Raw genomic sequence first — 13,999 nt, forward strand, 5'->3', positions numbered from 1 at the left:
CACACTGCCCAGAGCAGGCTCTGGGGGAAGGTCCCACTCCTGACCCCTGGGCAGACAGCATCGTAGGTTGGCATATTCAAGGATCTAGTAGTGGTAACGTTAAAAATCCATCCGGGGAAGGCATCCCAGAGCCAGGTATGCACAGGTAGCTGTGCCTCAGACTTCACAAAGGGAGGGAGGAACATCCCCCAGTCTCAAAGACCACCTGGGATGTACTCGCAAGGGTGCAGGGACCTTTATGTGCTAGCGAGTCTCCGCTCCCTGGTGTTTGGGAGAGGGGAGGGTGGGGGGACAAGTCTTCCTGATCCATCGTCCCAGAAGCCCCTGACCTCAGAGGCTTGGGGTCACCCGGCTCTTTCAGCTGCGAGCTGGCCAGTTGGCCAGCTGGCTGCGTCCCAGGCCCCAGGCCGGTGAGGGTGGGCCCTCTGGGGCCTGTTGGGAGCGGCAGCAGCAGCTCTGAAGGCAGAGTTGCTGCCGTGTGTTTACGGGCAGGCTGTGAAGTCATCTTCATGGTAACGAGGCCGGCAAGAGCCAGCAGGTTGACACGCTTAAAAACATTTCCACGCTGAGAAAAAAAAAGAAGCCTGGAGTCGGAATTAACTGGCACGCTGGCAACGGCTGGGTAATTCACTTAGCAGCCGAGAGGCGGGTGGGCCGGAAGACACCCAGGGCTTGGAGCTGCCGGTGAGTTAAAAGGTGCTAATTTTATGCACGGCAGTTACGGTTCCTGACTATAATTACATTTCAATCCGTGGCAACCATCTCGGAGACTTCCAGTCTTTCCCCACCTCCTTCTCTGTGGAGGGAGAGCCCACTACACAGGCCCAGCAGGGGAGCGCCCTTACCTTCTTCATCACGCTGAGCTTGTCCGGGGCATGGTCAAAGAGGGTGTCGAAGGCATCCCGCTCTGCCAGGAAAGCGAAACACGAGAGTGTCCCCCCCATGAGCCAGCGGCTGCCCCACCCCTTGACGGTCAGTCTCAGCTCAGTGGGGCCCGTTCTGACCCAGGCAGAGCCCCTGCGCCCCCTAGAGGTGTTCAGAGCTGCGACCTAGGGAAGCAGTTAGCCAGCCCTTTCTGCTGAGGCACCCAATGGCAGGTTCCCACCCATGACCTTGTGTTCATAACAACCAAACGCTTAACTGTCTGCATCACCCAGTGGCTCCCACCAAGCCCACCATTGCTGACTTGTCCCATAGGGTTACTGTGAGCCAGTGAGGACTGCGTGGCAGTGAGCTTGGTGGCACATGTACATGCATGTGTCTGTGTAAATGATGCGTGTGAATGTGGTGTGTATGTGCAGGTGTGGCATATGTCTACGTATCTGTGGTGTGTGGGGCCTGGGTGCGGAAATGAGTTGTGTGTATGTGTGTGTATTAGGGTGTGAATGTATGTCGGTATGTGTGCACACACGATGTGCATGTATGCATATGTGAGGTCTGTATATGTGCATAGGTGGGAGGATGTGGGGCATGTATGTATGTGGGTTAGGTGTGGAGGGAGTCCTGTGCAGTAGGAATGTGGCTGTGTAGGGGTGTGTATAAGCGTACATTTGCATTTATGATGTGTATGCAGTATATACATATACGTGGGGCGTGTGCATGGTTTGTGTACGTATGTGGGCTGGATGTGGGAGGGACTTGTGGTATACGAGCAATATGAGTGTGTGTGTATGTGTGGGTGAGTACATGCATGTATGGCTCTGGGTGTGTCTGGGGGCAATGGGCATCAGCTTCCTTCACCAGAGACCACAGGGCCCAGGAGATCTGGCCCAGCAGCACAGCCCCCTGGCCCATACCTGCATCCCCAAAAGATCAGCCACACACTCTGTTCACATCACTGAAGGCAGATGGTCCTGAGACGGCGTCCACATAAACCCCTCCCAGCCAGGCCCCGCCCAGACACACGTTCCTTAGGCAGTACATTATTCTGGGTCACTGCTGGGTCATGTGGGGGTGGCCTAGGGAGGCCTGCCCCTGACATCTGTGCTCCCCTCCCCTGGGGAACGGGTCCATCAGCCTTAGGAGGGGCTGTGGGGACATCAAGCCAAAGGCCACACCTCAGCTTAAAATAGACACAGGTGGGGCTCAAGTTCCGGTCGCCCACCCCACTGAAAGGTCCCAGAAGCTTTCCTGCCCTTAGAGAGGTGCCGGAACCCCTGGTGGCACAGACAGTAAAGCACTCACTGAGGATCCAAAAGTTGGTGGTTCACACCCAGGTCACTTGGAAGAGAAGCTGGGCCATTGTGTTCTGAGGGTCACAGCTGTGAACTCTGGGGGGGCACCCAGTGGGGGGCACGGGCGTGGAGACTTGGGGCTGTGAAGGTCACCCTGCAGAGAGGGGGCATCGCCTGGTGGCATGCAATGGCCACATTAGTAAAAGGGACAAGCTCATTGTGGCAGCTACATAACCTGGTGTCAATTTGAGGATTAAGAGTGTAGGGGTGGAGTCTAACCTGCCAATTGGGATATAGTCAATGAGGCCTCTGGGTGGGCATGGCTTTCTCCTGAGGATTCTGGAAATTCCCGTTTTTCCTCTTTGGAGGTGGGAAACACTTTCTCTCTGCTCACTCCCTTGGAGACTCTATTGACAAGGCTCTACTGCAGACATCCCTGTGGAGAAGACACCTGGAGAGAGGCTGAAGGAGCCATGTGGAGACCCTTGCCAGCTCTGAGATGCTTACCACGCCCCTGGATCTACAAGACTTCCAACCCATTAGCCTGTATTCTTCCTGCATTCAGCATCATTGCATGTGTTTTTTGAGTTTGAAGAGGAATTTGTAGATTGGTGTCGGACATATGGGCTAATATCAGACTTATGGACTTGACCTGGACTGGGCTGGGATGTTTTCTCAATATTCAACTGCTTATATATAAAGCTCTTTCTTATATACATATTTGAGTCTCTATGAATTTGTTTCTCTAGTCAACCCAGACTAACACACTCACCCTCTGACATGCCCCCACACCTTCCCCTGTCCAGACTCTGGGGAGAAGCCCCCCCTCACCCCACCCATCCACCCAGGGAGGACACCAGCTCTGGGGGAGGCAGGTGGCTAAACTGGGGGGCTCAGCCCAGAATGTGCTGAAAATTTCTGGAAGCAAGACCCCTAGCCGTGCTCCCAGGGGAGACCTGTGCAGACTCAGGTCGGCCTGGGTTCAGGCTGCAGCAGCACCTCCTAGGCTCCGTGCAGTGGGTTTCCGTTCGGCTTTTTGTTTGGGGTTTTGTAGGATAGATGGTTTGTCCAAAAGTCCTTCCTGGGTGTCTGGCGTCTGAGGAATCAGAAGCTGTGGCCACAGAGAGCCTTGCCCTGTCCCTGCCCTGTTTCAATAGGAGCCAGCCTCTCCAGCTTGCCCCAGACACCACCGCTCCCCACTGCCACCCAACACTGCCGCAGATACTGGGTTACTATCTTTGCCCCACTTCCCTGGAGGACAGTGGTGGTGCACTGGACTGCTGATGGCAAGATTGGTGGTTCAAAACCCACCAAGATGGGGCTTTCTGCTCCCCTAAAGAGGTACAGCCTTGGAAGCCCATGGGGGGTTTCTCCTTGTCCTGCAGGGTTGCTATGAGTCATCTTAGACTCAAAGGCAGTGAGTTTCTCTCTCTTGTTTCCTGCTGGAGCTGAGAGACACCGGAGTTGGAGACCTGTGGACCAAGTCTAGGGTCTGAGGAAATTTCTGAGGGGCCTTTAGCAGGGTGAGAGGGGCGAGGAGGGAGAGGAGAGCCTGACTCCTGTCCGGCATTCTGTCCTCCTGCCCACAGGAACCAGGGAGCAAGGGGAGGGGCACCTGCAGAGGAGAAGGGAGCCAGCCCGTTACCATGGAGACCAGGCTGCAACCTCCGAGCTCCCCAGAGACCAGATTCCCTAGGAGCCAGACATGCCTCCTCGCCCCCACCTCAGCCAGGCAGAGTGGAGTCCTGGAGTCGCATCCCACCCGCCAAACTCAGCTTGCTCAGATCGCTCGCATGGGAAGCTGAGGCCCAGCTCCAGAGTCTGTCAGCAGCTTTGGGCCAAGGAGGGGCCTGCCTGGTGTTCCAGAAGCTTCCAGAGCAGCTGGCACTTGCTCTGTATCCCATGTGTGCTTCCTGCCAGGGCTCCAGCCACCTGGTGCTTCCAGCCCAGAAAGGCACTCAGGGGGCAGGGGAGACAAGACCTCAGGGGCCCCCAGGGCCCACTGGCAGGGCCACGCATTCCAGGACCCTCTAGTGCTTGCTCCCTGTGGGCTCAGAGTGCATGGGGAGGGGCAGAGGGGGAGAGGGGCTGGGTGGTCCTCACTGAGAGGAGCCATGGGAGCCATGAACAGCGTGAGCCATGGGGTGCTCTAGAGAGAGAGAGCATTCCAGGCAGAGGGTATGGTAGGCACAAGGCTGAAGGTGGGCTTGGGAGGGAGCCAGCAGGCTGAGCAGAGCAAGCAGGGATGGGGCGGGAGGGTCACAGAGGTGAGGTGCCAGGGGGAAGGGCTGGGAAGGAGAGTGGTGACATTAAGGGGTCCTACATGAGGAGTCTAACTGTGGGCGCAGGAGGCTCTGGAAGACACTCCTGAGACTAGCAGCCCTGGGGAAGCAGCGGGCAGGGAAGAGAGCCGGGCCGGGCTGGGCTAGGTTGGGGGGTGCAGGAGACTGAGAGAGAGAACGCTGGTCCCCAGTGAGCTGTGAGGTGACCGTGAGCCTTCCAGTTGTGGTGTCAGCACAGGCAGCAAGCCCAAGGTGGGTGGGGTGGGGTGGGGTGGGGTGGGCGCTGATTGCCTAACTAATGACCTATTTGCATTGAAGGATTAGGCATGTGCCAGGAGGTAAAGGGGACAATTCCACACATCTGTGGCCAAAGAGTCCCCTGCAAACGCTCAGTACTGGGGACAAGTCCAGGGTCCAGGGTCCTGGAGTCTCCTCTTAACAGCTCACATGTCTCCCAGGTGCTCCCCTCCCCAGGGTGGGGCCTGGCTCCCACCTGGGCTCCCCATCCCAACTGGCAAGTGCTTAGTCATAGGGCCCTGTTGATCTTCTCAGCTGCAGAGTATGATTCCGACGCCCTTGAACCCCCAAACCACGGCCAGGCCTGCCCCCCAAGCACAGGGCAGGGCCACCAGAAACAGACATAACTTTAAAATCAATGCTCGGGGGTCCTCACGTCCCCCCTTTGCTGTGTCTCTACAAGCCCCGGTGGGCCTAAGCCCCCTTCCCACAGATGGAAAGAGGAGGCGAGTGAGGGGGTGCATTGAGACCCCAAACAGGACCCCCTGGAGATGAGGCAGGGGTGAGGTTGGCAGGCCCACTCGGGGGGGGGGGGTCCCACGCACCCCCTCCCTGCTGCTCTCTTCTCTCCACAGCTTGCAGGCGGGAGCCGTCCTGGTGTGCGCGCACATCCTTTTAATCAGAGACATTAAAAAGAGCCGAATCGCTCCTTAATAAAAAAAGGTGAAGGACTGAATTTTCTCAGCCCAGCTTAAGATCTACTTAGGGGAGCTTAAGGACTTAGCATTACGGCACTCGCTCCCGTTCCCCATCTGCGAAGACTGAAGAGCCACTTTTCATAAGGAAGCAGCAGCGGCCTCAGGGCTGACCTTGCCTGGCAGTGCCCCAGGACCCAGAGCCACCCGTCGCTGGAGACTCACCCTCTCCTGGCTCCAGGACCAGGTCCTCAGAGGGGTATGGAAACCTCTGGGCAGCCTGGAGCCGCTGTGACTGCCCCCTGGTCTCCTCGCTGAGGGAATCGATGGCAGGGGTGTCAACCTTGCTGCCCGCCGCCCGACCCCTGTCAGCCATAAACGCAGCTGGTGGGTTTGAGTCACCCGCCTTTACTTAACCACTGCACCACCAGGCCTCCTCTACAGGAAAGTCTCATGTCCTGATTAGGGCAGTTATACTCCAGACTGCCCCTCCTTAAGTCCTGGGCGTCATTCTCACCATGGGGAGACTGTTCATTTCCATGGAGTGCCGACCCCCGCTGCCCCTCCACTCAGCCTCCCCCAAATGAGGAAAAGGTGCCCGGAGTTGGGTATCCACAGCCCACAGGGCCAGAGAGACCAACATTTGCCCCGGGTCCTGCTTCTCTGAGAGGCGAGCTTCCCAGGATGCCCCCCACCACTCACTCCGAAAGGCCACGCGCAGGTTACTCACCGAACCGGCCCATCATCATCCTGTAAATGAGAACAGAGAGAGAGAGGCAGCGCCGTCAGCCGGGCACTGGGGACCATTGCTCAGCTAACGCACCGGGGCAAAAGAGAGGGGCTGGTGCCAATTCCTGGATGCTGCACAAGGTCACGGCAAATCACTACCTGCTTTTGTCTCCAACCCCTGCCAGCAAGTCAAGTCCATGACAGCTGTAGGTCAGAGGAGCGTCCCCCCCTCCCTGGGTCCCCAAGGCTGCCATGCATCTGTTCCCCAGCTTATCGGTCCTTTTTCTAGGGGCTCAGGTGGCACCGTGGGTTACACATTGCACTGCCAACCACAAGGTCATCCGTTCGAAACCACCAGAAGCACCCGGGGAGAAAAAGGAGGCTTTCTGCTCCCGCGCACAGTTGCAGTCTGGAAAAGTCACCGGGATGGTTCTCCCCTGCCCCGGGGGCCAATATGCATCGGAAGGACCTGATGCAGTGAGATTGGAGCTTCAGCACTTCACCAGAAATAAAGAAATTAACTCAGCAAACCGGCTTCCTGCATCTCGAAGCTCTAGTCCTGTACAGCCCAGAAAGCAGGAGCATCTGTGTTTATAGCCCCCCTCCACTCCCCATCCTGCCCCCACTCCCAGGTCGTCCAAGTGCCCACTATGTCAGACTTTCCTGCTCAGTGATGGGCACTTAGCCACTAGGCCCCGGGGCTCCTAATATCTGTCTCGGTCATGTCAGAAGCCCCAGAAGTGGAGTGGTTCTGCATTGGGCTGCTATCTGTGATCGGCATGGTCAGCAGTTCGAACCCACCAGCAGCTCTGAGGAGAAAAGACAATGGCTTTCTACTCCAGTCAACGGTTATAGTCTCGGAAACCCACAGGGCATCGCTGAGTCAACCTGGACTCAAGGGCGGCCGGTTGGGTTTGTTTGTTTTTTTAACGCCCGTGGTCTGATTGTCTCACTGCGTTGCCGTTGCCATGATGCTGGAGGCTCTACCACTGGGATTCCAAACCCCATCAGGGTCCCCCCGGGGTAGACAGCCTGCAGCCTCCCGGTGGCCCGGGCAGGTTTCAGCGTATAGCTACATCGTGACTGTCTCTGCCTCCATCTTCACGCGGTATCACCATCTCCCCTCTGTCAGTCGTCCCTCTACCTCTTCTCCTTTATCATGCGAGGCTGGGAGCGGCCCACAGTGCTCTGACCAGTCTGTCCTCAGCCTCTTGCAGCTCATCACCCCCATGGCCTTGGCTGTTGTTATTGTTAGGGGCCCTCACGGGCCGGTCCTGAGGCAGACTCACAGCTGTTCTTATGTTGGAACCCCTTGTTAGGGCCACGGCGTTGATCGATCTCGCGGAGAGCCTTCCTCCCTTTTGCTGCCCTTCCACTTTACCCCGGAGGACGTCCTTCTCCGGGGACCTGCTCTTCCCATAAAGAGTGACCGTCTCGGAAACCCACAGGGGCAGTTCTACCCTGTCCTACAGCGTCACCGCCAGTCAGAATTGACTCGATGGCAGTGAGTCGAAGCTTCCAAGCAGGGTCATTCACAGGCACAGGGGTTAGGCCTGAAGCCTGTCTTTTCGGGGGACACAGTTCAGCCCATAGCAGCACCCCAGCACGCTCGCTGCTCCGGCTGCTGGAGCCGGCACAGGGTCACACCCATCCCTGGGGCAAGAGAGGGTAAGAGGTGGGTGCCCAGCCTGCACGCATATGCCCAATGATGTTTGATTTCCTCCAGCCCACCCGGCAATCCAGAGAGGGTCTCCAATGAAGATTCAATTTTTGAAAGAGGGTCTGTGGCCCGCGGGGGTCCTCCAACTCTGGACTCTGAGCCGACATGTTTGCTGAAACGGTCCAATTTGAATGCCTGGTTCCACCAGAAGCTAGTCTGCTTAAGAGACCCAAAATCTTACTCGCTGCCACCGAGACGATGCTGACTCACAGCGACTCTGGAGGACAGGGTAGAGCTGCCCCTGTGGGTTTCCACACTGTCACTCTTCACGGGATCAGAGAGCCTCATCTATCTTCCTCAGAGCGGCTGGTGGTTTTGAACTGCAGACCTTGCAATTAGCCAAAGTATATAACCACTACATCACTAAAGTTCCTTAAGAGAGACAGACGCGTTGAATTTACTTCTTTTTTTTTTCAACATTGTAAAATTAACAAGGACGTCACTCAAAGTAGGCAACATGTATGTCATAGATTTGTTGTTCTCAGTCCATGTGGAACCTTCTAGCCTTCTGACAACTCACCCTCGGCTCTCTCTTAAGAGCCGGTGGAGAGTTCTAGATCAGTCTTGGGACTCTTTCCTTAAGGACGGCTAAGAGGTGAACAGGGAGGGCAGGTCTCGACCACACTGGACACTTCCTCTTTGCCTCCTCTCCTCCTCCCCCTGATTTAAAAAGATCTCTCTTTTCCGCTTTATGTTTAAGAGCACTGCATCTTGTGAATGGCTGTCGCTGAGAAGACACCAAGACCCACACTGCTGGCCCAGCCGTTTCTCCAGAGCGGGGACGCTGGCCGTGCTCTGAGCTGTGGGACCACTCTCGCCCTCTGCTTCCGCATGGACGGTCCTCCCCTTCACATTGCATTCCCCGGAGCGTCCTTGCCGACCGGTCTCTGGGGTCCGTCAGTTCAATTCACATAGAGGCCAGGCAGGGACTCCAGAACTTTCGTGGGGAAAACCTCACCGTCTGTCACTTCTGTTTCTCTGCAGACCCCTTGAATGCCCTTCCTGGACGCAGACCACTGGGACCCCTGCAGCTGCTGCAGGTTTTAAGAAGACTGCATGGGGTGCTTTCGGTCTCGGGTTTAAGGGTTACCTCCGGGTGATATTTTAGGGGTTCATCCAGGCTCTGTGATTCTCTCAGTGCCCATAAAGCTGACATGGGAGGCCTAAGACAAGGGCCGAGGGATGGACACCAAGGCCCACGTGCTTGCGTCCCCAGAAGATGCTGCGCTCTGGGGCCCAGGCCATCCCCCGGGCAGGCAGGAGTGGAAGAGCAGGCCACCCAGCCACGCACTTACTCTGTGGTCGTGGTCAGCTCCTCCGTGATGTAGCTGGAGTGCAGGAGGCCTTCCCGTTTCTGAAAATCCCAAAGGAACGAGTAAACCAGCAAGAAAACCAGCAAACCCTCCCAGCTGTGCATGCAGGACAGAGAGGAGGGGGTGGGGTGGGGTGGCTGGAGAGGAGGGGGCGGGGTGGCCCTGGTCCAGCACTGGCTTAGAAAAGAGAGAAGGGGTCAGTCAGGATAACTGGATGGTGGTAGTGAACGCCCAGGTCACTTCTAGGATGGGGTGGAGGTGGAGGTGGTACTAGAGGTGATGGTGATTCAGGTGGAGGTGGTGGTGGTGGTGGTGGTGGAGGTGATGGTGGTGGTGGTGGTGGTGGTGGAGGTGATGGTGGTGGTGGTGGAGGTGGTGGTGGTGGTGGTGGAGGTGATGGTGGTGGTGGTGGAGGTGGTGGTGGTGGAGGTGGAGATGATGGTAGAAGTGAAGGTGGAGGTGATTGATGGTGATGGTGGTGGAGGTGGAGGTGGAGTTGGAGGTGGAGGTGGACATGATGGTAATGGAGATGATGGTGGAGGTGGTGGTGGTGGAGGTAGAGGTGGTGCAGGTGGAGGTGGAGGTGATGGTAGAAGTGGAGGTGGAGGTGATTGATGGTGATGGAGGTGGAGGTGATGGTCATTCAGGTGGAGGTGGAGGTGATGGTGGTGGAGGTGGAGGTGGAGGTGATGGTGGTTCAGGTGGAGGTCGAGGTGATGGTGGAGGTGGAGTGCGGGGGACAGGTAGAGGTAGAGGTGATGATGGAGGTGAAGGTAGAAGGGATGGTGATGGTGGAGGGGGAGGAGGGAGAGGTGGCAGTGGTGGAGGAGGAGGGGAGGGGGAGGAGGGGGATGTGGCAGTGGTAGAGGTAGCGGTAGGATCTTCATCTACTCCCCTCAGTCTCGCCTGGAGCCGTTTGTGGGAACAAAGGATGGAACCCCTCCCTTCCACGGACAGAGGCCTTTGGCTGTGGACAGTTCTGGAAACCAGAATGACCCTCCTCCAGGGTCCTCTGCCCTGCTTTCTGCAAATCAAGAGTGCTCCCTGTCCTGGCCTGCAGCTTCCTGTGGCCTCTCGCTGACCAATAGTCAGGTGAGTACAGGGAGGTGTCATCTCTGTCTCATGGGGACAGAATGGCAGCTCGGAGAAAGTCAGCAATCTTCCCAGGACATCTCTGCGAGGTGCTAAGTAAAGGCTGTCCACTCAGAGGTCACCCAGGCAAGGTCAAAGGTAAAGGGACAGGCAGAGTCCAGTTCCCAGTGCCTGTCCTCCTTCCAGCCCATGCTGAGCCCAAGCACCTTCTGCAAGCCTGGGCAAGGCCTTAGCGCCCCAAGTGCTCGCACAGTCAGCCGACACCCCACAAACCCACAGCCGCTCTTGGGCCAGTGCACTTCCTGGAAGGAGTTACCCAGCAGCTGAGCCCACCCTGCCAGACCCCTTCTGACGCATGTGGGTTTGGGGAGCTTTTCCAGGATGGCCGCCCACAGTAGGATCATTCGAGGGCAGGGCCCCTCACCACTGGCCACAAACCTCCTTCCTTGTAAGGAAACAGGTGAAGCTGTGAGGACCCTAGGTTGGCTTCCAGGAAAGGCCATGCCTGCTAGGTGGAGACCCCAGGACCCTGAGTCCCTGGGGTCAGAACCGGCTGCTGAGGCCACGAAGCCGAGACCACCAGAGCAGGGCACTTAAGATCCCCGCAAAATTGGTGACCCTAGTGACACAAGCAGGAGACCTTGGGCATTGTAAGCTCACGTGCTGGCCAACAAGGACGGGACCCCGTAGTGCTTTCCCCATATTGCTGTCCCCCAGCCACCTGGCATCAAGCTGTTACTGCCTGGGTTCAAGTCAACCCCCAATTCATACAGACCCCATACCCAGTGAGCACACTGCTGCCCGGTTGGGTGCCACACCCATGGGCAGTGGTGTATCTCAGACTCCTGTGATCCACAGACCTTTCCCTGGCTAGTTTGTGGAAGGAGATTGCCAGGCCTTTCTTCCTAGTCTGTCTTAGTCTGGAAGGTCCACTGAAACCGGCCCAGGATCCTAGCAACACGCCAGCCTCGTGGACGGGCAGGTAGGTGGTAGCTGTGGTTGTGGTTCATTGACTGGGAAGAGAACTGGGGTCTCCCACTTGGAAGGGGAGGATTCTACCCAGGGTTACAAAAAAAATGAATAAACCAAATGCACTGCCATCAAGTCGATGCTGACTCACAGCCACCCTACAGAACAGGGTGGAACTGCCTCTGTGGGTTTCTGAGATGAGAGTAGAAAGCCTTGTCTTTCTCCCTCAGAGAAAATGGTGGTTTTGAACTGCTGACCTTGGGCCAGCAGTAATCATGGCACCAGCAGGACTCCCCAGCAGCCATCTAGCCAATTCTGACTCAGGTGACGATCCCATGGGTGCAGAGTAGGTGCTCGACACACATTCTGCTGAAGCTGCTAGGTGCTATGGAATCGATCCTGACTCACGGTGACCCTGCAGGACAGGGCAGAGCTGTCCCTGTGGGTTTCCGAGACTGTCACTCTTCATGGGAGTAGAGAGCCTCGTCTTTCTCCCGGGGAGCCGCTGGTGGTTTTGAACTGCCGACCCTCCAGGATAGGAGAGCAGTCCCACGAGGTTTTCTGGGCTGTCTTTACTGAATGAGTCCTGGGGACATCACGCATTAGACATCGGGCTGCTAACCACAAGGTCGCCGGTTCAAAGCCCACCAGCAGCTCCCCAGGAGACGGATGAGTCTGTCTGCTCCTGCCAAGATCGACAGTCTCGGAAACCCTACACAGAGCGCTGTGAGCAGCAGCCCTCGGTGGCAGGGAAAGGTTTGGTTTGGGGTTTGGGATCTCTACAAGATCAGATCACAGACTCGCTCTCATGGAGCCGCCGGAGGAGGGGGTGTTTGAACTGCCGACATTTTGCTTTAGCAGTTGTCCCTCCTCTGACGTTCTGAGAACAAGCCCGGGACGGCGTGTTCACTTCACGTCAGGGACCTGGTGGCTGAGAGAGGCGACACCTTCTTCATTGACTGGTCCGGGGCCTGCTTTCCCTTCTTCCACTGATTTGAGAGAAATGAGCACCCCCTCCCACCCCACCCCACAAGGAGCAAGAGAAAGCCGCTGGTTCTCCCGCAGAGCACACCCGAAAGGCCTTGATTGGGGCATCCGTCTCCCTGCTCCGACCTCCGCGCATCCCGTGAGTAATAAGCACATTCAAGAGTATTCGATTCCATCACAGTGGGTTCCGAGAAAGATGCAGGATCTTTGCAAAGATGCACAAAATTAAACCTCCAGCGTCCTGACCCTGACTCTGCCTTCCTGTCAATCAGTGCCATTGTTTCTGCTGCCATCACGGGTCGCAGAGCCAGGGGAGTCGCAGGCTTCATCAAGAGGCTGGGAAATGCAAGAGGCTCTTGAAAAATCAACTTTTGAAGACACGCTGGGATAGTCGGGTTTTGTGTCAGCGAGGCTGGGCCAGGCTGCTCAGCGGTTCGACGGTTGAGACCTAGCCGTCTGTCCCCCACACGGTGACCTCACACAATGTTCTCAACTCCGGCCCAGCAGTTGTAAGATTAGGGTGGAGGGTGACCCCCTGACACAGGTCACAGCCCTGGTGCAATTACAAGGAGGTTTCCTCCAGGGTGTGGCCTGCTTCCCATGTAAGAGGAGAGAGTGGAAATGCTTGCTGGCTTCTTGCTAGGTCTGGATCCTGCACCTGGCTCGTTTGCCCCTGACTTTTTTGGAATGACTGATTGCCTGCCATATCGCCTGCCGGCCCCAGGAGTCATCAGGGACCTGCCACCTGACCTTCCAACCTAGGATTCATTCACCTCTTCTGTCACCAGTCTGTTGCCTTCCTGCTAACCTTGGGTTCATCAATGCCCACCCCCAGCTACTTGATTCAGGAGAAGCCCCCAGCCTGACATCTGACCCACAGAATTGGTACCAACCAAGACCTGGCTTCTTCTGCAACGGTGTGAGCCATTTTCTTGATGTAAATGTCTTTCATTCTCTATCTATCTATCTATCTATCTATCTATCTATCTATCTATCATCTATCTATCTATCTATCTATCTATCTACAAGCATGTGGAATTTCCTTCCTAAGAGAAGCCAATCACCCACACACCAGGAGAAAAGGGGTCATGGGCCCTCCCAGTGGAGTTGAGGGTCAGTCAACCCAGAACAGAGGATACTTACCCTCACAATCACCACCTGCACAGACACGTAGTCAGGAAACCGGATGGGAGCCCGGAAGTGCATGGCCAGGGCAATGAGCAGGTGCAGAATGGACACCAGGTACTTCCCGTGAATTGCTTTGGGAGAGAAGGGGACAGTGGCTTCCTGGAGCAGACGGTTTGCGCTCAGCTAATTATTAACCGAAAGGTGGGCAGTTCAAGCCTATCCAACAGCAACCCACCCCACAGGGGTCCTCCTCGGGCATAGGGGGTGGCTGGGAGTTAGCATTGAGTCAACCACAAACGATTTGGCTGTAACTGAAATAGCATACATGGGGGCCTTTGCAGAACAGAGATTTATTTTCTCGTAGTTTCGGGGGAAGGGGGGTTATTTTTATTTTTAATCATTATGGAAGCAGATCACCAAGTCTCTCTTCCACAGAACAGCTGGTGGGTTCGAACTACCAACCTTTCACTTGGTGGCAGAGCAATTTAAGCACTGCACCACCAGAATTCCTTATCCACAGATGCGAGGGTTAGAATTTCAGCACATCTTTTTTTTTTTCCCTTTGGTGGGGGGAGGTGGGGAGGAGGTATGGGACCCAATTCAATCCATGAGAAATGCCAAGCCTAGATTGCTGTCGATTTTATTTCTTGAGCTGGGCTGTGTAACTAGATAC

At 56.3% G+C, this 13,999-nt stretch overlaps 1 protein-coding gene across 1 annotated transcript in view; it reads right to left on the minus strand.

Annotated features, from left to right (window-relative positions):
• PARVB (parvin beta) overlaps positions 1–13,999 on the minus strand; it is a 100,352-nt gene that overhangs the window by 14,205 nt on the left and 72,148 nt on the right. The window contains exons 6-9 of the mRNA XM_075552607.1: positions 13,342–13,457; positions 9,133–9,191; positions 6,119–6,138; positions 846–907 (exon numbers count right to left, since the gene is read on the minus strand). Of these exons, the coding sequence (XP_075408722.1) occupies positions 846–907; positions 6,119–6,138; positions 9,133–9,191; positions 13,342–13,457 (257 nt within the window). The remainder of the gene's footprint in view (positions 1–845; positions 908–6,118; positions 6,139–9,132; positions 9,192–13,341; positions 13,458–13,999) is intronic.

Source organism: Tenrec ecaudatus, chromosome 6, assembly GCF_050624435.1.
Source record: "Tenrec ecaudatus isolate mTenEca1 chromosome 6, mTenEca1.hap1, whole genome shotgun sequence".
NCBI classification, from domain to species: domain Eukaryota; kingdom Metazoa; phylum Chordata; class Mammalia; order Afrosoricida; family Tenrecidae; genus Tenrec; species Tenrec ecaudatus.